Raw genomic sequence first — 23,547 nt, forward strand, 5'->3', positions numbered from 1 at the left:
TTTAATGCCTCCTTCCACAATCTGCTTTCTACTCTTTTTTCGTCCTTATCTTCCCCTGTCCCCAGCGTCCAACCTAGCATCAGTCATCTCATGCATTCAGCCCTGGATGCAAATCTCTCTGCCCACTCTACCGCTGGTGCCTCTGCCCCAGGTATGCTTGGCTTCCTACCTCAGGCCCAGCCTGCGGGCACCCTACTAAATCTTTTGTCTCTCCTATCCCCTGGTGTCCAACATAGCTCCGGGGCGGCTCCAACTGTTCAACCCCTACCTTCTACTTCATCCATCCTATCATTCACTACCTGCTGGTCAGGCTCCCGCTCCCATCTCTCCTGCCTCATCCCCCCTTAACAGGGACTTTTCTCTCCGAACAGCTGTTCCTCTTCCAGCTTCTCCTAATACACTTGTGTTTAGTCCTACTCCAGGTCCTTTCTCACTCTGGCAGCAAATTTTACAAGGTGGAGATGTCAATCTAGCTCAACTTCTCTCGTCCTCCACTTACAACTCCTACACTAGAACAGTCGACTGCAGTACGCTCTTTGTGCACCAGGCTTGTGCACACTTCCTTCTTCCTCTGCAGGAACCTGCAATCTGCTACTGCTGAACCTAAATTCATTGATTCCTTGCTGCCATTAGAAGTTAAAAAAGGTTTCATAATTGGCCCATTTGATTCTCCTCCATTTCCTATATACTGTATCAACCCTATTGGTATAGGGGTCCGTAAATTACTCCAGTAAAAAACACCTCATAATTGACCTGTCAGCTCCATGTGCCAAGCATCAATAGTCTTATTCCCAGCTCCAACTTCTCCCCGCATTATGCCACAGTTGACCATGCCATTTCACTCATCAAAATGGCAGGTCCGGGTGCCTGGCTTGCTAAGGCTGACATCTCCAGGGCCTTAAAGGTGATGCCTCTTGACCCTGACTTCTGGCATCTCTTTGGAATTTGTTGGCAAAATAAGTTCTTTTTTGCAGTTCGCCTAAGTTTCTGCTGCAAGAGTAACCCAAAATATTTTGACACCTTAGCTGAAGCCCTCTGCTAGATCCTCTTAAATGACTACAATCTCCCCTTATCCATCTTCTTGATGATTTCCTCACCATAGATTTTCCTCATGCCCCCCAGCATTTTTACTGATGCAGCCCCCTCTATTGGCTTTGGAGGCTACTACCAAGGCCAGTGGTTCGCGGCCCCTTGGCCTCCTGAATTCTCCATTGCTCCTGCCGAGCGCTCATCGGCCTTATTTGAAATATTCCAAGTTGTCGTTGCTGCTTCTCTTTGGGACCACAATTGTAAACAAAAATCTGTTCTTATTTATTTGGATAACATTTCACTAGTTCATATAATCAACAAAGGAAGGTCACCGTCCCAATCTATAATAAAATTCCTGCGCTGCCTTAAATGGATTTCACTCACAAATTAATTCATTCTCGTTGCAGCTCATATTCCAGGCCACGTAAACGAGATAGGCGATTCTCTCTCTTGCTTTCAATATTAGATGTTCAGGATCTCGGCACCAGATGCAAGCTTGAAACCTTGCACAATACATCCTTATTCAGAACTCACATTCCTCTTAATCATCCTTTCCATCGCTATCTCTAGCTGGCCCAGCAAACTATCCTGTCAGGGATTGCTCCTCGCACTCTCTGTTCTTACTGGACTGCCTGGAAAAATATAAAGTCCCCATCTTTAGATATTCTCACCATATCATCTTTTATCTGCTATTGTAAAAACTCACTCAAAGTGCGGGTTTCCACTACTAAGGCATCTAGTTCTTCCACAAACTAATTTTTCATCCTCAAATCACTCTCCTTCTAAAAGGCATCAAGTGATCTGAGAAACCCCTTCTGAATCAACGCACACCACTCACCTCGGACATCTTGGAATCCTGCATTCATGTTCTCAGATCTGGATACCACTCACCCTGGGTTGACTGCACACTTGAATATCTATTCCTGCTGGCATTCTTTGGCTTCCTGATATGCTCTGTATTTACCGCTACTTCAGCATCCTTCAATCCTTCTTCCCAACCTTGCTTATCTGACATAAATATCTTATCTCCCGATAATTTAACCTTCTATCTCAAGAAAAGCAATACCAATCAGTTCAGGTCCGGCACCCATACAGATGCAGCCATTCAAAATGGGTGGGGTATTTTGCGCCATTCCCTGGTGAGCGTGTCACGGTGTCACACGGTGTCACACGTTATCACGCAGTATCACGTGGTTAATCGCGCGTCATTTGACGTCATGGCGAAAACTATCCGGTGTCACCTTGTAAAACCGCCAGGGGGAGCTTAACCTCTCATGTACAGCATTTGAGCTTTTAATTTTGAACTATGTATTACAGCATGTTAATCATCAGTCATTAAAATGTTGGTATATTTTCTGAAAGCAAGATTGCTCAGTTGGATAAAAGTGCACAACCTACCTTTATCAGAAATATTTATGCATCAAAGCTTTTACCGAAGATATTACTAATAGTATTAATAATGGATGACTTTGGACAAGCTGTATACTCAAAGTATAATTTCTTTAGCACATTTGTACAAGCACTTGGAATCTGTCCAAGCCATACTTTGTCAGGCATTTTGTTTTACTTCAACGGGCATAAAAACTTCCTTGCTTTTAACAGAGTGTTTCATAATTTCTAACTACGAAAATGATTTAAAATGCGACACTTATCATTCAACTAGAGCTCAAAATATCACAAAGATCCTCAAGAGCACAGCAAAGAGTGTATTAAAAGACACTTGTATTTATCAACGCTTTCTTTTCCGTATACCAGATTTTATGGAACCACTTCAGAAGGGTGTCAGCCAGTCAGATTCCAGGAATCGGTACTTTAAAGGAAAAATTCACACCGGTATTCCATTTCTCCCTAACGATTTTAAGCATTGAAGTATTTAACTAGCATGTGAAACAGCGTGTGAAAAAGTGGTAGTTTTAAGCTTTTCTGCTAATATAATATGGAATCGCGTATCTAAAGAATTTAATAACGATATGATTATATTCGTGTACTGCGACAGGGCTGTGTAGGGCTGTTTCGCCTCTCTCTTCATGCGACTTCCCTTGTAGCCCACTGGTCTACGTGCCCGATTATCAACTCACGGGTTGTGTGTTCAAATCCAGCTGGTGCTGGACTTTTCTTTTAGAAACATTTCTTCGAAAAAATAGAATAGCGATATTATGGACAATCAATTGACTTTTATATTTCAAAATATCACAACATGATCGATTCTAAGTCATTTTTGATAACAATGAATAGTCACCTTCTTCCCTTCTGACAACGGTCCCTGCTTCTGCTTCCTGCTTCTATTGTGTGTGTGTGTAATAGAGTATATTTTTATAGAGAAATGGAGGCTGGACAGTATGCATTACAATATAAACATTTATATTGATTTAAATCGTGTTCTGATTTAAATCGCAAACGCGTGTTTAATTATATGTGTTTTTTAATCATAATCAGGCTAATGCATTTCTACATTTCTGTATGAACCAGCTTAGAGGGCTAAAGACAGCTTGTGTTTAAATTGAGTGTAAGGTAATTTATGCTTCTAAAGTCATGGTCAGCATTTATTATTGTACTGTGCTGTAAACTTGTTCTGTGCCTAGTTACATTATTTGATAGCTTTATCAAATCTGTACATTGTCTGTCGATAATGTTTCTGTAGTGCTTTTTCCAGCCCTCGTCATGTGACCGCGCTGGTGGCGCTGTGTGTTAGGTTCCTGACTCCCATGTCACATGGTCTGTGATTGAATCCCATGGAACTATGACTTTATTTATTAACAAACATTTCTTTGAAAAAATGAAACGTTTCCCTTTTAAATAAAACCTCACTCGCACCAAACAAATTTATATTTCTAAATATCACAACATGATCGAATTTAAGTCTTTTTAATAACAATGAATAGTCACCTATGCGTTACAAAATAAACATTTATATTGATTTGAATCGTGTTTTGATTTAAATCGTAAACGTGTGTTTAAATATATGTGTTAAAAGGCGATATACTGTATAAAAGTGCTGATTCTTATGGAGTGTGTTCCGCCGGGGATTCAAAAAAATTACAGTATAACTTTGTTCATGCACAAACAGTGGCATGTTACATTATAATTTGGGTGTCTCCTCTTGCCAGAAAGCTCTAAATTGCATTTTGAGTGCGGTTTTTGACTTTTTCTAAATTGCAACCCATAAATAAAGCTGATAAAGCTTAGACTAACTGTATTACAACAGCACATTGGACAATGCAACGTAAATTGCAAAAATGCACTTGGAATCTGTCCAAGCCCTCCTACAAAAATTATTTAAACTGTGACACTGATCATTCATCTCTAAATAAACTTTATTTTATATAGCGTTTTAAGTGAATAGGTAATTAGATTGCTCATAAACCCTAATCGCTTTTTCTACATAAACACAGTGTGATTGCTCTCGAAAATGCTTTTTCTTTATATTTAGGCTCAGATTTCAACTATAGATCGTATTATTATAAACTTTCCTGGAAAAATGTATTTTATGTAAACCATGTTTGCTATTAATTCATTTAGGGCTAAAATACGTTCAATGTCTTCCAATCGAGTCGAGTTGACATTGGAAGCTTGCCACTCCCGGACTGTTAAACCAATGCATTAGCATGTTAAAGCGATTTCATTGAGTAGCCCAGCTACCAGTTAACACTGTACTTCCTACTTTGAAAATACCTGTGAAACCGGTTTAATTCGTCACAGCCAGCACTCCGGCAGATAGGGGGTTGTACTCCTAAAGTAGAAGCAGGAGAGATTTTCCAGGAAAGACACCCCCCCCCCCCCCCCCCTCAAAAACCCAGTAAGCAGTAATGCTTTATGTTGAAAATTGAGGTGGATTTTGTTTATGATAAAGAGGATAAACTGGGACGGGAGGAGGGTTTGTGTTTGCATAAGGGGCGGGATTATGATAATTGGAGAAATGGTCTGATATATTTGATTTTGTATTGTGGTCGTTATCTATGTTTTTGGTTGGTATTATGTTTATATGGTTGTTTTTGTTGGTTGGTTGTTATTATGGTTATTAATAATACAATCTATAGTTGAAATCTGAGCCTAAATAAAAAGAAAAAGCAAGTTATTAGGTTTATGAGCAATCTAATTTATTTGTTTAAAACGCTATATAAAATAAAGTTTATTATTTATTTGCTGGACAGAGCGGTGAACATTATTATGCATAAGACAAAGATAATGATCCTGATCAGTTTAGAAATCTGTGTACGCTGTAAGGTTTTTACTTCTTAAACTTTTAAAATACACGTTTCGAATCGAAAGAAATCCTCTTCCTGGTACAGTCGCATGAAGAGAGAGGCGAAACAGCCCTACACAGCCCTGTCGCAGTACACGAATATAATCATATTGTTATTAAATTCTTTAGATACGCGATTCCATATTATATTCCCTATTAATCAAATTCTAAAAGTATGCTTGTTGACTCCGGTATCTCTTTAGTTAAAGACTTCGATGCTTAAAATGTTTAGGGAGAAATGGAATACTGGTGTGTATTTTTTACTTTAAAGTACCAAGACCAGCCATATACAGTACTGTATGTTTATGTTCCAAAATTAATATCGTTTATGGCCTTCACACACGTTACAGTATGCTCCTATGCTTTTTATACTCAGCTACTAAGATTTCCCTTCAGTGGTAAAATTCAATACTACAATGGGCACAGTAAAGATGTTTACTGTACTTTAAATCTTTCTACGACAGACCAACGAGTGCCCCTGTCGGTCAACCAATCTCGTACCGCGGTACCCCGCGTCATCTTGCGTCATGATGTGCGACGCCGCAGCCAATTACCTCTGGTACGTGTCTGTACCGCTCACTTTGAATGGCTGCATCTGTATATATTATTACAAAATCCATTCTTACTCATATGGGGCTCATATCAGCCCATATGAGCCTCTATCCAAACACATGCAACTTCCTCATCTTCTTTGTAAATGAGAAAGGGCTTATTCTGACCCGTGGCTGGTTTCTCTCTCACCTTCACAATGTTCTCCTAACTGCTGGATTTCCTCCTGAACAAGTCTCTGGCCATTCTTTCAGAAAAGGTGCCGCTTCCTCTGCAGCTCGACAATGCATCCCAGATTATCTTATCAAACAACTCGGCTGTTGGTCCTCAAAGGCCTATCATGCATATATTAAAACCAACCCTGATATCCTCAAACAAGCATTTACTCTCCTCTGATGAATTTAGGTCAATGACCATTGTTTTTCTGCACTGGTGATTGAGGGTTCCACTTGGTGCTTTGGGGGATCCTATCCTTCCCGTCCAATGGCCGGGAGGTTGGCTTAACCTGCTTGGCTGAGGGCCATGTTTTTGCAACTCAATAAACATTTCTACCTTCTTTCAATCTTCGGCTGCTGTCATTCCTCGTGAACCATGTTCTGCCAGAAAATGTCCACTTCCACCATCTAGCTCCACTATTCCAGCTAGATGGGTACTCTGTAGCAGGAAAATTCTATGCAGTCCAGGTTTCCACAGAATTACATAATTGTAATAGGCTTGAATGAGCCCTATCACCCAAGCAATCTATATCAGTGCACACTGTAACCTAAGATACTGTAAGTGTTTATTGCCAGCCTTTGTTCTGAATATAGAAAAACTGGGAATATTTAACAAAACAAAACACAAATTTACTTACAGTTACTATCAATGTGCCTTGGGAACATAGCCACGGTCCTTTTATGTATATCATCATCCTCACTTCCCATTTGATCAGCTTCCCAGTGACCAGAAGGTTTGTTGTTCTTGTTGCAGGCTCCATACACACAACATTGATAAGCATATGGCATTTCTATCATTCTGCAGAGATAAAAACAATAACAAAAATTAAAAAAAACCATCAGGGAACAAAGGCAGACAATGATTTGGCTTTCTGGAAGTAAGAGACAACAGAAGTACAAAGACACAAACATAGCAAATGCATTGTAGTGGAAAGTGGTATTATTACCAATCCAAATTATGCATTACAGTTTGCACTACAGCACCCAGGAGATGACAAAGTCAAAAAGGAGTCAAAAGTCAAAATGGAAAACTGGACTTGGAGGAAAACAGGATGGGGGGGGGGAAGAGGCATAAGAGACCACATTGTTTAGGATGACAGGGACTAAGAAAATGCATAAGAACCACTGAAGGACTACACGGACTTTCAGCCCTTCCTCTGGTGAGGTGAAAGGAGATACACCAGGTCACTGGTTGCAGCTGGATGTGGTAGAATAATGCTGCTGTGGGACATTGGTTTTGGTAACTTGGTCAGTGGGGCTCTTATATGTACTCTGAGTACATTTCTGTTGTGAATAAGTTGTGTTATGTGTTCTGTGTTAGCTAGTCAGTTTTAGAAATTGTTGTGTCATGGGACCTATGTGATAGGTAGCCTGATGTAATGTAATAAAAAGGGAAAATATGTATTGTCCTGGTTCTGGGGGATAGAAAGAACCTATTGCTAAGGGAAAAAAGCCCTAGTACCTTTAAAATTGCTATAGCACTTCAGTTGTGTAGGGCTATTTCTTGATCACTTATATAAGATATTATATTCTAACTTATTATTATACTGTTTATCTCTAGTATCTACCTTGCTATTGAGGGCTTGTTGAAAGAATAATCAAACAGATTAGACTGTTAAATCTTTAGCACTGGTCTCTGTGAGTCAACCATGTTTTCAGTTGGAAGAAAAAGATCTGGAATCCTTCACATACAATGACAAAATACTTTACATACCATGACCAAATTAACAAAAGCCCTTGTTAAATCTTACTTGAATAACAAGAAACAGAATTTGGCTACATTATGAGCTGAAAGAATACAGCAGATTTAAAGCACCTTCTGAAATGGCTGAAATCTCTGCATTGAAAAGGCATTAAATTACTTTACATTGTAATTAGTCAATAAATTACTAAAAACTAAAAAACTAGTCAAACATAATCCATATTTTGCATATGTATATTAGGGAATTACAAGTTTTATGTCTTTGTGTCTAAAATGAGAGAGTTAAAATGAGTGTGTCAGCTTCATAATGAATGTTTTGTCAGAATGAATGTTTTGCATTAACCTATTTAGTTTATTGAATAAAAGTAGTTGGGTGATGTCACGCCTGACATCCCTCCCTAGATGGCGCTCCACTACTCCCGTTATCGTTCCTGTGATTGTTGCTAAGCTCCCCAGGTGTACCTTCTTAGGTGTATTATTTAAAGACTAGCTCCTCCTGTCCTTGGGGCTCATCATTAGGGTAAGGATGTAGCGAGGCCCGCCTAGCATCAGGAAACCCTACGTCCGTCTCCTGAGGGCATAGGCCTCATCCCCGACACCCCCCGCTTCCTGAGCCCAGGGTCTGAAGGATCTCGCCCCGTCACCCTTGGACCTCCATGTTTTGTCTGTTCGTGTTTTCCCCTTTCACGAGGATTTTAACCTTGTCGCGTCCCAGGATTGATTACTCGTGTCTGGACTCCCGGACTGTGTCCTGACCTGCCTTTGGACCTGTTTGGATTTTAATGCCATTCTTTGTCTCCCCCGTTCACTGTCTCACGGACTGTCACTATTCTTTTGTTCTGTGTGTTTTCCTTTTACCACGCCTCCTGTTTTCTCCAGCTCTTACCGCATCGCATAAGATCTTCTACAAGACCTGACACAGATCTCAGTCTGTGTTCATAACAGGTGATTAGCTAACTGAGAGAATATCATTGCAGTAGTAAACATTCTATAGTGCATCCTTTTTAATCTTTCAGTAGAATGTATGTAGAGTGAAAGCAGTATGACCTGAAGCACATGCATGTCATTTTATTAGCATGATTCTAGCAGGACATCGTTAGCAGGGTCACATGCTAGGGGAAAGGTGCTGCAAATTCTAAGCTATTGAGGGCTGGTATTTCAGTGAACCCCTATGAGCCATAATCCAAATTTATTCCGTGATGTAGGAACGCAGTGACCCCTAACAACCAGAGAAAGAGACTGACATAAACAGAAGACTTTATTTGCAACAGGAGAAGTCTTGCACCTAGTAAGCCAATTGTAATTTTGACTGAACAAATAAATACAGGTGGGTTTTATTTGACAAGCCTGAATATCAAAATGTCTAATGCAATAATAATACATTCAGTGATAACAGCTACATCCTGGAGTAAGCTGAATTTTTCTTACTTTCGTCCCACATTTGTGCAGGAACCCAGTAAGACCCTGTGCACAAACTATTGGAAAGCTACTTGAGATAAAATCTAAGTGGGATCCTTTTGCTTCAGGGTGCGATCTCAAGGTGAATTTAACTATTCTAGAATTGACTTTGGTAAAGAATTTCAAACCTAAAAATAATGTTATTTATATCTCTTTAATCACTCAGTTCATCATCAGCCACTTGTAAAATGTCATGTCATTTGCCAAACCACTTTGTACCATACAGTGTCACGGGAAGCCAGAGCCTACCCAGCAAGCAACGAGTGCAAGGCAGGGAACACCCTGGAGAGGGCACTAGTTCATCACAGGGCAAATGCAAGCCAATCATACATGGGGAAAGTTTGGATGCCACGGTAAAGGTTGAGGGGGGAAATTTGGCCTGGACACTGGGATAACTCCCTACTCTTATTGTGAAATGCCCAGGGATATTTAATTACCAGGACCTCCATTTAACATCTCATCCGAAGGACAGCTCCTTTTACAGTATAGTGTCCCCACCACTATACCGGGGCATTAGGACCCATGCAGACTATAGGGTGGGCGCCCCCCGCTGGTCCCACTAACACACTTCCAGCAGAAACCATAGCTTCCCAAGAGGTCTCCTATCCAGGTACTGACCAGGCTCAACCCTGCTTAGTTTAAGTGGGTAGCCAGTTGAGAGCTGCAGGGTGATTTGGCTGCTAGCCATTTCTAAAATGATTTACACATATTATTACTATTATTTATTTCCAAATTTTGTTGTTGTATCATTACAATTGTATATTGTATACATTGAATCCATGTGCAGATATTTCTTTTTATTTTTAATTACTTAAATTACATATTTTTAATTACATACTTTATTATTAATTACTAATAGCCGTAAAAGCAATTTAATGTTCTAATTTATTTTCAAGCATCACATCATTGTAGTATTTTAAGTCTTATATTCCTTCTTCCTTTGGTGCTTATTAAGTGTTTCCTTAGAATATCTGTCTATTATCCATAGCCACCTCATCCTGGGGAGGGCCATAGGATGCCTCCCTAATTGTCACGGTAGAAATCCCACCTCCAGGGAGCGCTCCGACTCCCAATCTAACCCTTTGTGTCACATAGTCATGCCTGCACATAAAATCACTTTTCACCTAGTTTGTATTAATAAACCCTCGTGTGTCTTCCCTGACATCTGCCTCCAGTGTCTGCAATCCATTCCTGCCATCACGCATCGGGTCTTAAAATGGTCAAAGACCACCATTCGTAACACTAATGATACATTAGTTCAGACTTAAACCAGAGAATGACACAGACGATGATTTAATCGCAACCATATTGTTAATTTAATCTAATTAATTTACTCTCTACTACCTCATTTTCGGAAAGTCCTCCATTCTGAATAGCTCAGACAGCTCCAGATTGCCTTTTAGTTTGAGATGAGTCAATCCACTGAGGCCATCTAGTGGAAGATTTGTTAACTGATTGTATGCCAGATCTCTGTCAGAACAACAGAAAAGGGTCTGAGTATTGAAAAAACAGTCATGGTAAACTTGATATTTAATTTCTTTAGCAGGCTGCTGAATAAGTTCAACTTGCTTAAAGACTCTTACAGAAACAATCTTATTTTCTCTATAAATCATGAAATATACTGTATATACTTACAGTTTGACCAGGGACTGTAGAGAAGCAAAGGTATCACGGTGAATGGTCTTAATTTGATTCCAACTAAGGTCTCTAGGACAGAAGCACAAATGAAACATTTTTCATCAGGATTAATAGCGTCTAAATAACATATTTTTCTATTGTATTTAAGGCTAAACCTAAGAGATTTTAAAAGACTGGGTGAACTGGGTGACAGAATTGTCTGTACACTGACTTCTACCCACTATTAATCTACTCTATTTCTTTTTGTTCATTCATTTACCCTATAACATTTCACACAGCACAGCCCCCAAACCATTAACTCACCAATTTATTTTTTCACTTCAATCAACACACACAGCAGCTCATGTTCTGGAGTGTACTCACCCCTGCCCAAGGTCCTTCTCTGTCCCTGAAGTGGACACATGACAGACGTCACCTGTTATCAGAGAGCCAGTCCACCTCTGCTACTTTTGTGAAACATCCTTCCGACTACACTTCCTGCTCTCTGATCAGCCAGCTATACAAACAATCCACTGTCTTCCAGCTCCAGGTTTACTAACTTCCTCGTAGGTGGCCCTTCCAACTCAGTGGTTGCCATTCAGAAATTTACAAACAAAAAGTATTTTATACTGTTTCACTTTACCATATTTTCTCTCATCCACATTTCATACACTTGGGCATGAAAAGACAGAGAAGAGCTCTGCAGTATTGCAGTATGAAAGCTCTTTTCTGTTGGAACTACACTTCCAGCTCCAGGCACCACTCTGGGCTCCTAGATCGCACATATTATTCTCCTGGCAGGGAAGGCTGCATTGTTGCTGTTTTCCTGCGCACCATGCTCAAATGTGATCAACAGCTCCTAAGCCATCCAGGTCAAACCTCTTCTCCAGTGTCTCCCCAGTACACATACAACCTTACATGTTTTTCATCAGTCCACAGCAACTCCACTGCCAAACTTTGCCACAGCATCTAGCACCTTCTACTGCTTCCATCTTGGACTCTCTCTGAAAGCCCCGATGGATAGTAAGGATTGCATTCCTGGTGTATTTCATATAACTCCATGGTACTCAAAGGCAACCACTATTGCTGCACTTGCACACAACCAAACGCTCTTCTCATAACAAACACTGTGCTGCTTTTTCCTTGCAGCTAAGCAGTCCTCCAGCTGCTAGCTCCCAGTTAACAAGCCACTGGTGTCTCTGGCAAACTCACGAAAAAACGCTCTTGTAGCTTCCAGCAACTATGTCCAACACTTTAACAAGCTGCCAGTGTCTCTCTCTCATGCTCAGCTAGCCTACGTGACACACAAACACAAAATTCACTGTGGGTTCTGGAGAATTCTCAAGTTTCCCTTCTGTCTGAAATTTGCTGTACCCTTACTAACTGTTTGATCAAACTACTATTGATGAGATCATGTCAGAATAAAATGTTTATTGCAAAAGGATACAAAGGTCCCAGTTTAAAGTTCAAATTTGTGTTCTTTTGTTTGCAGGAAGTATTTGTTCCATAAACTTTAGAACAGTGATGTCTTCATTAGTGTGAATATCACTATTGAAGAGCTGAGCTAATAATAGAAATGCTGTGGTATGAATTATTTTGCTTCATATTCTTCTCAGTGTAATAGCTAAAACAGTAAATCCACAACATAAATGGTGACACACAATAGTGTGAAACAATTCACTGAGCTGGGAAACGGCTTAGTTAAGTTCTTTAGAAGTTCTTTGCTCTAATTATTACTTCAAAAAATATTTGGTTGGGTAGTGTATATTCTCGTAAGGTAACTTAAAATATGTAACACAAATTCTGCCATGAAAAAATGCAAATGTATTTTAATATAAAATTAATCATATCAATTTTCAGTGGATGTTGTGTCTGGATTACTGAGGATGTTAAGATACAATGAGCACCAGGAAGCTGTTTTAAAAAAAAAACAGATTACTCAGTTAGCCAGATAACTAGATAGATTCTTCTAAAGGGCCATTGGGTGACTTGAAGGATGTTCAATAGGATTTTATATTTAGGGTGGCAGGTGTTACAACACAGAACACCAGGGACTGAGGCAGACAGGTTCTACAGCCATTTGCTCTTTATTGTACATGACATAGAACTGCCAGAGAAAGGCAAAAACCCGGTAAGGCACCTACAGTAGGTGCCGTAATGCAGTAACCCAAAACAGAAGTGCAACAGTGTCATAAACATAAGCAAACGCTGTATGCGCCATAACAGCAGGAACACAAGCATAAAATACTGTTGCAAGCATTAAAAAGACAATTAATTAATGATGAGGTTGTTCCTATTTTATAAAGCAACTTGAGCACAGATCTTTGCAGCCACCTGCCAAGAACGTGGCATATCGTATTCTGACACACGTGCTCCCTTACTAATGTATTTCTGATACCCCTTTCAGCGGTCTCAAAATGTTTCACTGCTGAAAACCAGGGGAATTAACTTAATATGTAAAATATTTCTCTTTAAGAGATACACCATTTTATCTTATTTGGAGATAACATGGTAAAATTAAAGTGGGTTACATTATTCTAAGCTATGTGCTGACATTTTACATTGAAAACGTCAATATTACAATTAATTGTTAAGAATTGTGGCAATTGTATTTGTATACTGAATACTTTTGGAAAGTAACCTCTTGCCACAACACTATTTATGCTATTTACTGGGCTTGGCAAATAATGAAAGCTTTAATGAAAACCTGCCATATGCAAGGGGATGTTAAATTCAATATGTTAAATATTAAAATTCCTATGTAGCACAAAAAAAGTCCTATGTGGGAGATTATGAAGTCCTAATTTGGAGATTGTGGGAGTTTAGAACATGAGAGGTTATAAACATCTGAGGTTAGAACATCTGAAAGGAGAACACTCAATTTCACAATCAACTGGGGAAGGCCGGTAGCTACCTGTGTTTGTTCTTGTTATTAGAAAGACTGTGAGTGTCTCAGTTAAGAACAGCTAGGTTTAAAACAGGCAAGATTCAGAACTCTATCTCTTAGGAGCTGGTAGGCCCAGCAAAGGAAGTCAAGCAAGGGAGAAACAAGGGTTAGCTGTCTTCCGATAGTTTTCTGGCACTATATCTCGGAAAAGAAAGCAGCTTGGAATCTACTTTCAGAAGCACAAATCGGCACAAATGTAACACTAACAAATGAAGTGTTACATTTGTGTTTCATTGTTTCATTGTTTGTGCTGTTTGTAGGGGGGTCAACTTCATGGAGCAGAGATGGGCTCCAGTACCCCCTTATCTGAAGCTGGATTTGGGGAAAACCAGGGTAAGGGGGATAAAGGACCACATTGTTCAGGATAGCCAGGAATGAGATGTGTGCCTAATACTACGCAGAGTTTCTTCGCTGTGGAGGAAAAAGGCATGTCAGGTCTCCGATAGCTGGTTTTAGAGAATGGAGATGCTGGACTACTCCTTTAAGACATTTAAGTTTTGGTAAACTTGTTGTTTATGGGGATAATGTGTTCTATGTGTCTGGGGAAATTATAGAAATTGTTGTGTTATGAGGATACTGTGTAATGAGTAGATTGACAGACTAATAAAATTGAATATTATGAAGGGTGACTGTCTTGCCTGATCTGTGGGTACACTGGTGGTTCTGAGAGATAGGAAGGAATGTGTTGTGGAGAAAAAGGGATCCTAGCACCATTTTAACTTGCTAATCTGCATAGTCAGCTACAAAGCTAACTTTTAAAAGCACTCCTTGCATTCAGTCATCCTTAGAAAACGTTTAGAAATGAACAACAAGAATGATTTCTGGTTTTAGGGAATTGTCATATATAATCATCTATATATAGTACATAGAACATGGAATGGACATAGGGAGGAGATGTTTCACGAAGTATAGAAATGGGGCTAACTGAAAGTGATGGGGGCGATTGCAAAATTGGTAAAGACATCTCTGTTGGAGAGATGTGTAATATAGGAGGTGTAGAACTTTATTAAGAAAAGAGAATCCAGGTTCAAGAGCTAAATCTAGAGGAAACAAGAGAGATTCAAACAACTTGGGTCATTTTAGACAACAATTCTAAAAACATAGTGTATGCTATGAACCACCAAATGGTGATTGTAATTCTACACTATATAATTTATGTGCAAAAGATGCAGCACCTTTTACAGATGTAGCGGCGAGGCTTAATAATAAGGCAGAATTAAGTGTTTCTGAGCTTTCCCAAATTAGGCCTCATTTCTCTGTTCATCTCTGTGGTGCAGCCACAGAGAAACCATTCATGCAAGGTGATTTAAGGTCCAAGGACAGCTCCCAAAGGGGGATGCACTTAGCTAAGCCTGGCTATCATGATCAATGGTCACCCATTGGCGCCTATCTGTCTAGGGAGTGCGAGTTGGACATCTGGATTGCATTCCTAAGTGTCAGGACTAAGTGACTCATATCTCACCTTGATCAACCAATCAGGGACTGGTAGGGCCGAGTAACCCACGTGGGACTCTGATGCCCATGGAACTTTCAACCAATCAATGAGCTGAAGTTCCTCCAGGTAAAAACAGGCAACACAGAGAGCCTGGGAGATTCAACAAGATTCAGACAAGATTCTAAAGGGAATTCAAAGGAGAATTCCAGGGCAGGACGGCCCAGGAGCAGAAGGCTCCCAAGGGCAGGACATTCTCGCAGCGCGCCTCCTGACCATCCTGAGACTCAGCCCGGACAACCACGGAACGGCCAGTGTGTCCGAGTGCCAGAACTTTCCTTTGTTCTAAGAGTCTAGAGTGGAGGTTGCCAGAGAGTAACCAGCAGCAGGCCTCGTGAACAGGTCGGAACTGTGGACAGCTGAATCACTATTCAGAACTAGCTCTTCATCATAAACGAACTGGTCCTCTTCCTGACTTGCTGGGACCCACAGTCATCTTTTCTCCTGTGCACAAACTTTGCTAGTTAATGCCAACAGTGAGCATCAGCAGCGCACCGTCGCAAGCCGCACAGCACAGCCTGGCACGGAGCCAGAGAGCGCGGATTGGACAGCAACAGCCTGCAACTGTTTCTTTGTGCCCGCAGGAGATCTGAATCCCCAGAGATTGGATGAGTATTCAACTTCAATGCATTACAGCTCGAGAATTCAATTGTTATCCCAACCAGTTGATATCAATTTAATTCCTAAGAGTTATGTACTTGTTTGAGTATCTAATGTAGAAGTTGTAACCAAGTTCACTTTACGAAACGGTCTTAATGAATGATATACTGAACGTATGTCCTCTTGATGTGTAACACTTTGTAACTGATTGAATATATATCTTTTGTATTCTGATAACCCTCTCGATAAGATCTGTTAGGTTTATATGCATATTCTATGTATTAATAAATGTATCCTCGTGTACTAGTACCTGTGTGTGCGCGTTGTTTGAGTTATGTCGCATGGTTGGATTCTAAAGCCACCAAAAGAATCAACTTTGTGATTTACTGCTACAGTTAATAATTGTCTCAGTAAATGCCCAAACCCTACAGAACTGGTGCCTTCAGAGAGCCACTATGATTACATATTTGGCGTCCCTGAACCGGTTTTCTCTACACAGAAGAGCTTCAACTAAATTAGTGTCAGCAGCAGAAAGCAAAGTAGTAGACATTATTACCTCTTTATTAGTCAGTTTACTGTAATATCTATGTAACAAAATGCTTGTATTGATCTCGCTGTTTCAACAATACAAGAGCCATGATATGGAGTGATTTGAAGTATCCAAATCAAGACTTTACAGTTTCACTGTAAGGAAATTGTACTTTTAAGGAATGAAACACAATTTAAATATTGTAAAAAATAAATAAGCAAAAATATGTTAAAATTAATAAAAATGGTGTCTAATCAAACAAAAAGGATAGAATGAATAGCAAGCAAACTGGAAAGCCCAAGAGAGTAGAAAAATATATTGTAATAGTAATTAAACTGTGCTTCTCAAACTCTGGTACGCAAACCACTGGTGGTACGTAGAGCGCCCCCAGGTGGAACACCAGATGACCCTGGAAGTGTGTTGTGTGCACTGAAAAATTGGGTAGGGTTTTCATATTTTCTATTTTAATAAAATTATTTTTTGTGTCAAATACACAGCCTACGTACTTAGCTACGTCGATACAGAGCATGCTAATACTTGAGTGGAAACAAGAGCTACTATGTAATTCCATACCATTGTATAGGAATGTGTGCTACGAACCTAAGTAACAAATAGTATTAAAATAAATTATCTTTAGCAAATAAGGAGGTAGGAAAATGTGCGTGATTTTGGAACATTGCCAATCTTGTAAGCACAGGAAAGTGTGATAGATGCAGCCATTCAAAATGCACGGGCGATACCGCATTATATTCCGGTGCGCTCTACGCAGTCTACCGCGAGTTACTGGTAAATACCGCTAGTTACCATAAATTCTCCTATAATACCGCAAGCAAAATAATAGTATCCGGAATTTCCGCAAGGTGGAGCTAATAAAGCTCAACCTCTCATGTTTGAGCTGTCGCCATCAAAGTCTTTAACGAAGATATTACTAATAGTATTAATAATGAATGACCTTGGACAAGCTCAAAGTATTGTCTTTGTAAAAGTAACACCACAGCATTTCGCAATCACGCATTTGTTTCCAATCATGCAAAATACAGTAATTTTTGAGAATCGATTCACCATGCCTTTCACATGCTCATAAAAGAGATTGATTTAGGAACATAAACATATTACCGTATGCAAACTGTACTGTATACAGTATGTATATGTATATTTTATGTCTTAACTGTGTCCGTTTAAGTATTGAATATTTATATGGAATTTTACCACTGAAGGGAAATCTTAATGCCTGAGCATAAAAAGAATAGGAGCATACTGCAACGCGTGTGAAGGCCATAAACGATATTAATTTTGGAACTTAAACATACAGTATATGGCTGGTCTCGGTACTTTAAAGAAAACATACACACCAGTATTCCATTTCTCCCTAAACATTTTAAGCATCGAAGTCTTTAACTAATGTGATACCTGAGTCAACAAGCATACTTTTAGAATTTGATTAAAAGGGAATATAATATGGAATCGCGTATCTAAAGAAATTAATAACGATATAATTATATTCATGTTGCAAAAAAATTGCAACGGACATAAAAACTCCCTTGCTTTTAACAGAGCGTTCCATAATTTCTAACTACGAAAATTATTTAAACTGCGACACTTATCATTCAACCAGAGCTCGAAATATCACAAGGATCCTCTAGAGCACAGCAAACACTGTATTAAAAGAATCGCGTATCTAAAGAAATTAATAAGATATAATTATATATTCGTGTACTGCGACAGGGCTGTGTAGGGCTGTTTCACCTCTCTCTTCATGTGACTCTATTCAAAAGCCATTTAGCAAAGAGGGGATGAGAAGAATTACAATTTAGTATACAGTTTTTTAAAACATTAATAAAATAATAATAATAAAAACAATAATAAAAAACACTGCCACACCCGGACCGTTAAACCAAGGCATTAGCATGTCAAAGCCCATTGAGGAGCCGGGCGCAATAACTGTTTTGTCCCTTGATTTACTGATCAGCATTAATTACAGAAATCGAGTTCCTGCTCTTTGCAGATGACGTGGTCCTGCTGTCGCCCACAAAACAGAGGCTGCGGCAGAACCTGGCACTGCTGAAGCAGCACTGTCAGACCTGAGCGCTGACAGTCAATCTGGACAAGACCAGAGTTATGGTTTTCCAGAAAAAAAGCCAGACCTCCAATAGTCTTCCTGAAATCGTCGGATTATGAACGAATAAAAGCATCTTATTAAAAACACGTTTGCGTTTGTTTGGGAGCTATATTATGTATTTTTCATATGTAAGATATAATGATGTGTTCCCGCTTACACATCGCACGACTTTAAAAGCTAGAAAAACAGGTTTCGATTCACATTATCTGGTGAGCCTTGTTTTGTCAAAGGACAGTACAAAAAAACAGACATTGTGTGGTACAGAACGGAGCTCAGTCAATTCAAACAAGTTCAGTTTCAAAAAAACTGCAACAGACATAAAAACTCCCTTGCTTTTAACAGAGCGTTTCATAATTTCCAACTACGAAATTTATTTAAACTGCGACACTTATCATTCAACCAGAGCTCGAAATATCACAAGGATCCTCTAGACCACAGCAAAGACTGTATTAAAAGTATACTAGTGACAAACTAGTATACTTTAGATATTTTTTTCTGAACCGGGGAAAATCTGATCATGTTTCTCTATAACAATAATAAAAACATTATTTTACATATCACCTTTATGTGATATCACCTTAAGGACAGCACATACAAGGGTTAATTGCACAATGGACCGCGCAAAGAAATGTAAAATAGTCTTCTTTAGGTGTGAGGGTAGGAGTGGATCGCAGCAGGCATAATCGGCAAATTAGGAAAACAAAGAACAGGACAGGCGAGACGTTTATCCAGAGAGCGAGTGATCAGAAAAAGGAACAGCTGTTACGCTCAGGTTTTAGCTCTCTCTCTGCTGAATGAATAAAAGCATTTTATTAAGAACGCGTTTGCGTTTCTCTGGGTATTTACTTTGTAATCCGTGTTTACATCTACTGTATTGCTTTGAGATGCCACTTTTAAAGGTGATATGTAAAATAAAGTTTTTTTATTATTGTTATAGAGAAACATGATCAGATTTTCCCTGGTTCAGAAAAAAGACAATTAAAATCTGTAATCTTTCCACTTGTATGTCATCGGAAAATACAAGACGTTTCAAAAAGTTCTTATGGAACACATTTTTATATATCACCTTTAAAGGTGGCTTCTCAAAACTCTTTACAGGATAAACAACAGTAACAGCAACAACAACAATATTGTATTTCATTGCACTTTGAAAACCAAGTAATAACTTAACTATATGTGCAAACGTTTTATGATATGTCGCTGTTGTGAATGTCTGTGGAGTGTATCTTATTTGCATGTCTATCCCTCAATTCAATTCAATTCAAGGTGCTTTATTAGCATGACAGAGGGGTACAATCGGTGTTGGGTATTTACTTTGCTTTGAGATTTCACTTTTAAAGGTGATATATAAAATCAAGGCTTTAACATGCTTTAACTCCACAATGTAAAAAATAAAAATGATTACAATCTAATCTTTCCACGTTTGATCCCAAGAAAAATAAATCTAAACAGGGAGAAAGTTATGCTGAAAGTTTATTAAGATACTTAGAAGACAAAGATATCAATTTATGTTGCATTTGTCTGATTGTGAATCAAAAAACACATATATTTAAACACGCATTTACGATTTAAATCAAAACTCGATTCAAATCAATATAAATGTTTATTTTGTAACGCATAGGTGACTATTCATTGTTATTAAAATGACTTAAATTCGATCATGTTGTGATATTTAGAAATATAAATTTGTTTGGTGCGAGTGAGGTTTTATTTAATCTCTGACCAAGGGAAACGTTTCATTTTTTCAAAGAAATGTTTGTTAAAAAAAAGGTCATGGTTCCACAGTGCGATTCGATCACAGACCGTGTGACATGGGAGTCAGGAACCTAACCCACAGCGCCACCGGCAAGGTCACATGCAGAGTGCTGAAAAAGCACTACAGAAACATTATCAACAGACAATGTACAGAGTGTACTATTCTTGTGTTGCGGTACATGAATATAATTATATCGTTATTAATTTCTTAAGATATGCGATTCCATATTATATTCCCTTTTAATCACATTCTAAAAGTATGCTTGTTGACTCCGGTATCACGTTAGTTAAAGACTTCAATGCTTAAAATGTTTAGGGAGAAATGGAATACTGGTGTGTATGTTTTCTTTAAAGTACTGAGACCAGCCATATACTGTATGTTTAAGTTCCAAAATTAATATAGTTTATGGCCTTCACACGCGTTACAGTATGCTCCTATTCTTTTTATGCTCAGGCACTAAGATTTCCCTTCAGTGGTAAAATTCAATATAAATATTCAATACTTAAACGGACACAGTAAAGACGTTTACTGTAAATCTTTCTACGACAGACCAACGGACCACCAGTGCCCCTGTCGTTCAACCAATCACGTACCGCGCGTCATTGTGCGTCACAATGCGCGACGCCGTAGCCAATTACCTCCGGTACGTGTGTGTACCGCGCAGTTTGAAAGGCTGCATCTGTACATAACAGAAAGATATTTAAGGACTGTTCAAGGTTAATTTGAGAAAAATACACTGAGCATCTCAGTGTTTAGTTTCCATGCGCATGAAATAAAAACTTATTTTAACTTCTGAGACGTGCTCCCTAATGTCTTTTAAGGGGAAACGGGGAAAAATACAAGTTTGTGGATTGCTAAAGCAGGTAAGCCCCACACTATTGGTGAAGAACTTTGTTTACCATTGGCAAAAAATCTGACATGTATTATGTGTGAAGAAAAAGCTGCTAAACAGCTCGACCTGCTGCCCCTTTCAAATTACACAGTCACTCGTAGAATTAATGAAAAGACAGATGATGTCAAATGTACGCTGACAGATCGTATTAAGATCAGCAGTCGATTTTAGCTGCAATTAGATGAGTCTGTAGATGTTGTTGATTTGCCCAATTTGCTTGTTAACATTAGATACGAGTTTGAGGGCATGTCCCATGAGGACTTTCTGTTCTGTAAACTGCACCCAACAAGAACTACAGGAGAGCACATATTTCATCTTCTGAATGAATTCATCGAAGAGAATGGCATTGACTGGAAAAAATTAATTGCAGTTTGTACAGACGGTGATAGAGTGATGGCAAGCCGACATAGCGGTGCAGTTGCACAAATTAGAGAGGTTGCTCGAGATTTGAAGTAAACACACCGCAGCATCCACCACAAGGACTTGGCCGTCAAGGAAATGCCTGAGGATTTAAAATCTGTTTTAGACTCTACCGTCAAAGTTGCAAATTATATCAATGCTCGATCAATGAATTCAAGTCTGTTCAGTGTGCTTTGTAATGAAATGGGTAGCGAACATGTGCAGCTTTTGCTACATACTGAAGTGAGATTGTTATCAAGAGGCAAAGTGCTCACAAGGCTCTTTGAACTGCACTCTGAGGTACAGATGTTTTTGCTTGACCAGCCCTCTCCTTTGGCAAGTCTATTTGATAATCCAAATTAGCCTACCTGGTTGATATATTCTCACATTTGAATGAACTGAATATGGGACTGCGGGGGCTCTCTTTAATAATTTTTGAAGTGTCTGACAAGATCACTGTTATGAAGTAAAAGCTGCAGCTTTTTGTTAATAAAATCAACACAAGTGAAGTCTCTGCTTTCCCAACTTTGGAGAAATATCTGCACAAATATGGTGTGGCACTTGATGCTGCTATTCGTGATATGATTGCAGTGCACCTCTTGTCATTGGAAGAACAGTTCTCAGATTTGTTTCCAGTTGAGACCACACCAGAGTGGATCAGGAACCCCTTTACTGTTGATGTTGTAAGAATACCCAGGCATCTGAACTGTGCTGAACAAGAGAAGTTGCTCGAGTTATCATCAGCTGCGACATTGATGTCAGAATTGAAAAGACAGTCACTGTTGGATTTCAGGATCCAAAGACAGAGTAAATACCCAGCCCTCTCATTAAAGGCTGTGCGTTTTTTTTATGCCTTTTGCTACTACCTACCTTTGTGAGAAAGGCTTCACTTCTCTCACTGCAATCAAGACATAGCACCGAAACAAAATGGATGCTGAGCCAGATCTGCATTTGAAACTCACTGCCCTCGTCCCTGACATTGCAAGGCTTTGCTCAGGTACAGGCTCACCTCTCTCACTGAAATGCTGTGCTCAGTGCTATTTTTATTATATGTGTGAGTGGAGTGTGCGTGTGCACATACTTATGTTGGTCATTGAGATTTTCTTTGGTTCCTATGAGAAGATGACTTGTAGGTGGTACTTTGATGCTTTGGATTGATCAGGGGTGGTACTTGGAGAAAACATTTGAGAACCACTATAAAAGTTTCTTTCAATAATACAATAGCAAAATACACAAAAAATAAGAAATATGTATCCATAACAAAAATGAAAAAACTCTGGACAATGAAAGAGAAATGGTTGATGTTATAAAAGAGTGGTTCATGTCACGAAGCATTTTTCAGGACCCTATGCAGATAGCACAATCCGGAAGGGAGTGAGAAAACATGGGGCAAAAGACTAGGTTAGAGGCTGGAAGAAGAACAGGGGGCGTGGACCCAGATGGTCAGGACGCCATTGTGAAGCCTGTGCCGTCAAGTTGCTCCTGGACTCACAGGTAGGCAAGCTTCCTGGCATCCATCTTCCAAAGCTGAGCTCAGATTGGCAATAACATCTGGCTTTTATAGCACAGGGGCAGGAACCGAAGGCAGGTGCAGGAGATTATGAATAAAACAAGGAAGGGCTGGAGCATCCTTAAGAGGAGGGGTTTATGATTGTGACACTTCAGGTGTTGAGGATTTGGGAAAATTATAACTGACAATGCTGCTGTGGAGAGTGACATGAAAAAAGATTGCTGTCTGGCAAAACTCCACTTAGAGCAAAATGCAAAAGATAAATCTGAGGAAAAAAAAACTTAGAATATTGTAGATCTGTAGATATCAAACAGAGGGCTAACAATGAACAGGTTGATGATGGGGCAGATGAGTACTGAGAGAAAGTACTTATCAAGGTCCACAAAAAGGACAGGAATGGGTAGAAAGAGTCCAGGGAAGCATGAGTGGAAAGGAGTAAAAGTTATTTAAATTATAAATGGTTTTAAGCTGCAAACTAAGTAAAGCAACT

The 23,547-nt window shown here is 39.3% G+C and overlaps 1 protein-coding gene across 4 annotated transcripts in view; it reads right to left on the reverse strand.

The window, feature by feature from the left end:
• Positions 1-23,547, reverse strand: part of LOC102694532 (leucine-rich repeat-containing G-protein coupled receptor 6) — a 247,502-nt gene that overhangs the window by 9,347 nt on the left and 214,608 nt on the right. For 3 of the 4 annotated variants that reach the window (XM_015342092.2, XM_015342091.2, XM_006628323.3), the window contains 3 exons: positions 10,832-10,903; positions 10,541-10,666; positions 6,675-6,835 (listed from right to left, as the gene is read on the reverse strand). In XM_015342092.2, coding sequence (XP_015197578.2) covers positions 6,675-6,835; positions 10,541-10,666; positions 10,832-10,903 — 359 coding nt within the window. The remainder of the gene's footprint in view (positions 1-6,674; positions 6,836-10,540; positions 10,667-10,831; positions 10,904-23,547) is intronic. The other variant, XM_015342093.2, reaches the window with a different exon arrangement.

Source organism: Lepisosteus oculatus, chromosome 5 (assembly GCF_040954835.1).
Source record: "Lepisosteus oculatus isolate fLepOcu1 chromosome 5, fLepOcu1.hap2, whole genome shotgun sequence".
Classification (NCBI taxonomy): Eukaryota; Metazoa; Chordata; class Actinopteri; order Semionotiformes; family Lepisosteidae; genus Lepisosteus; species Lepisosteus oculatus.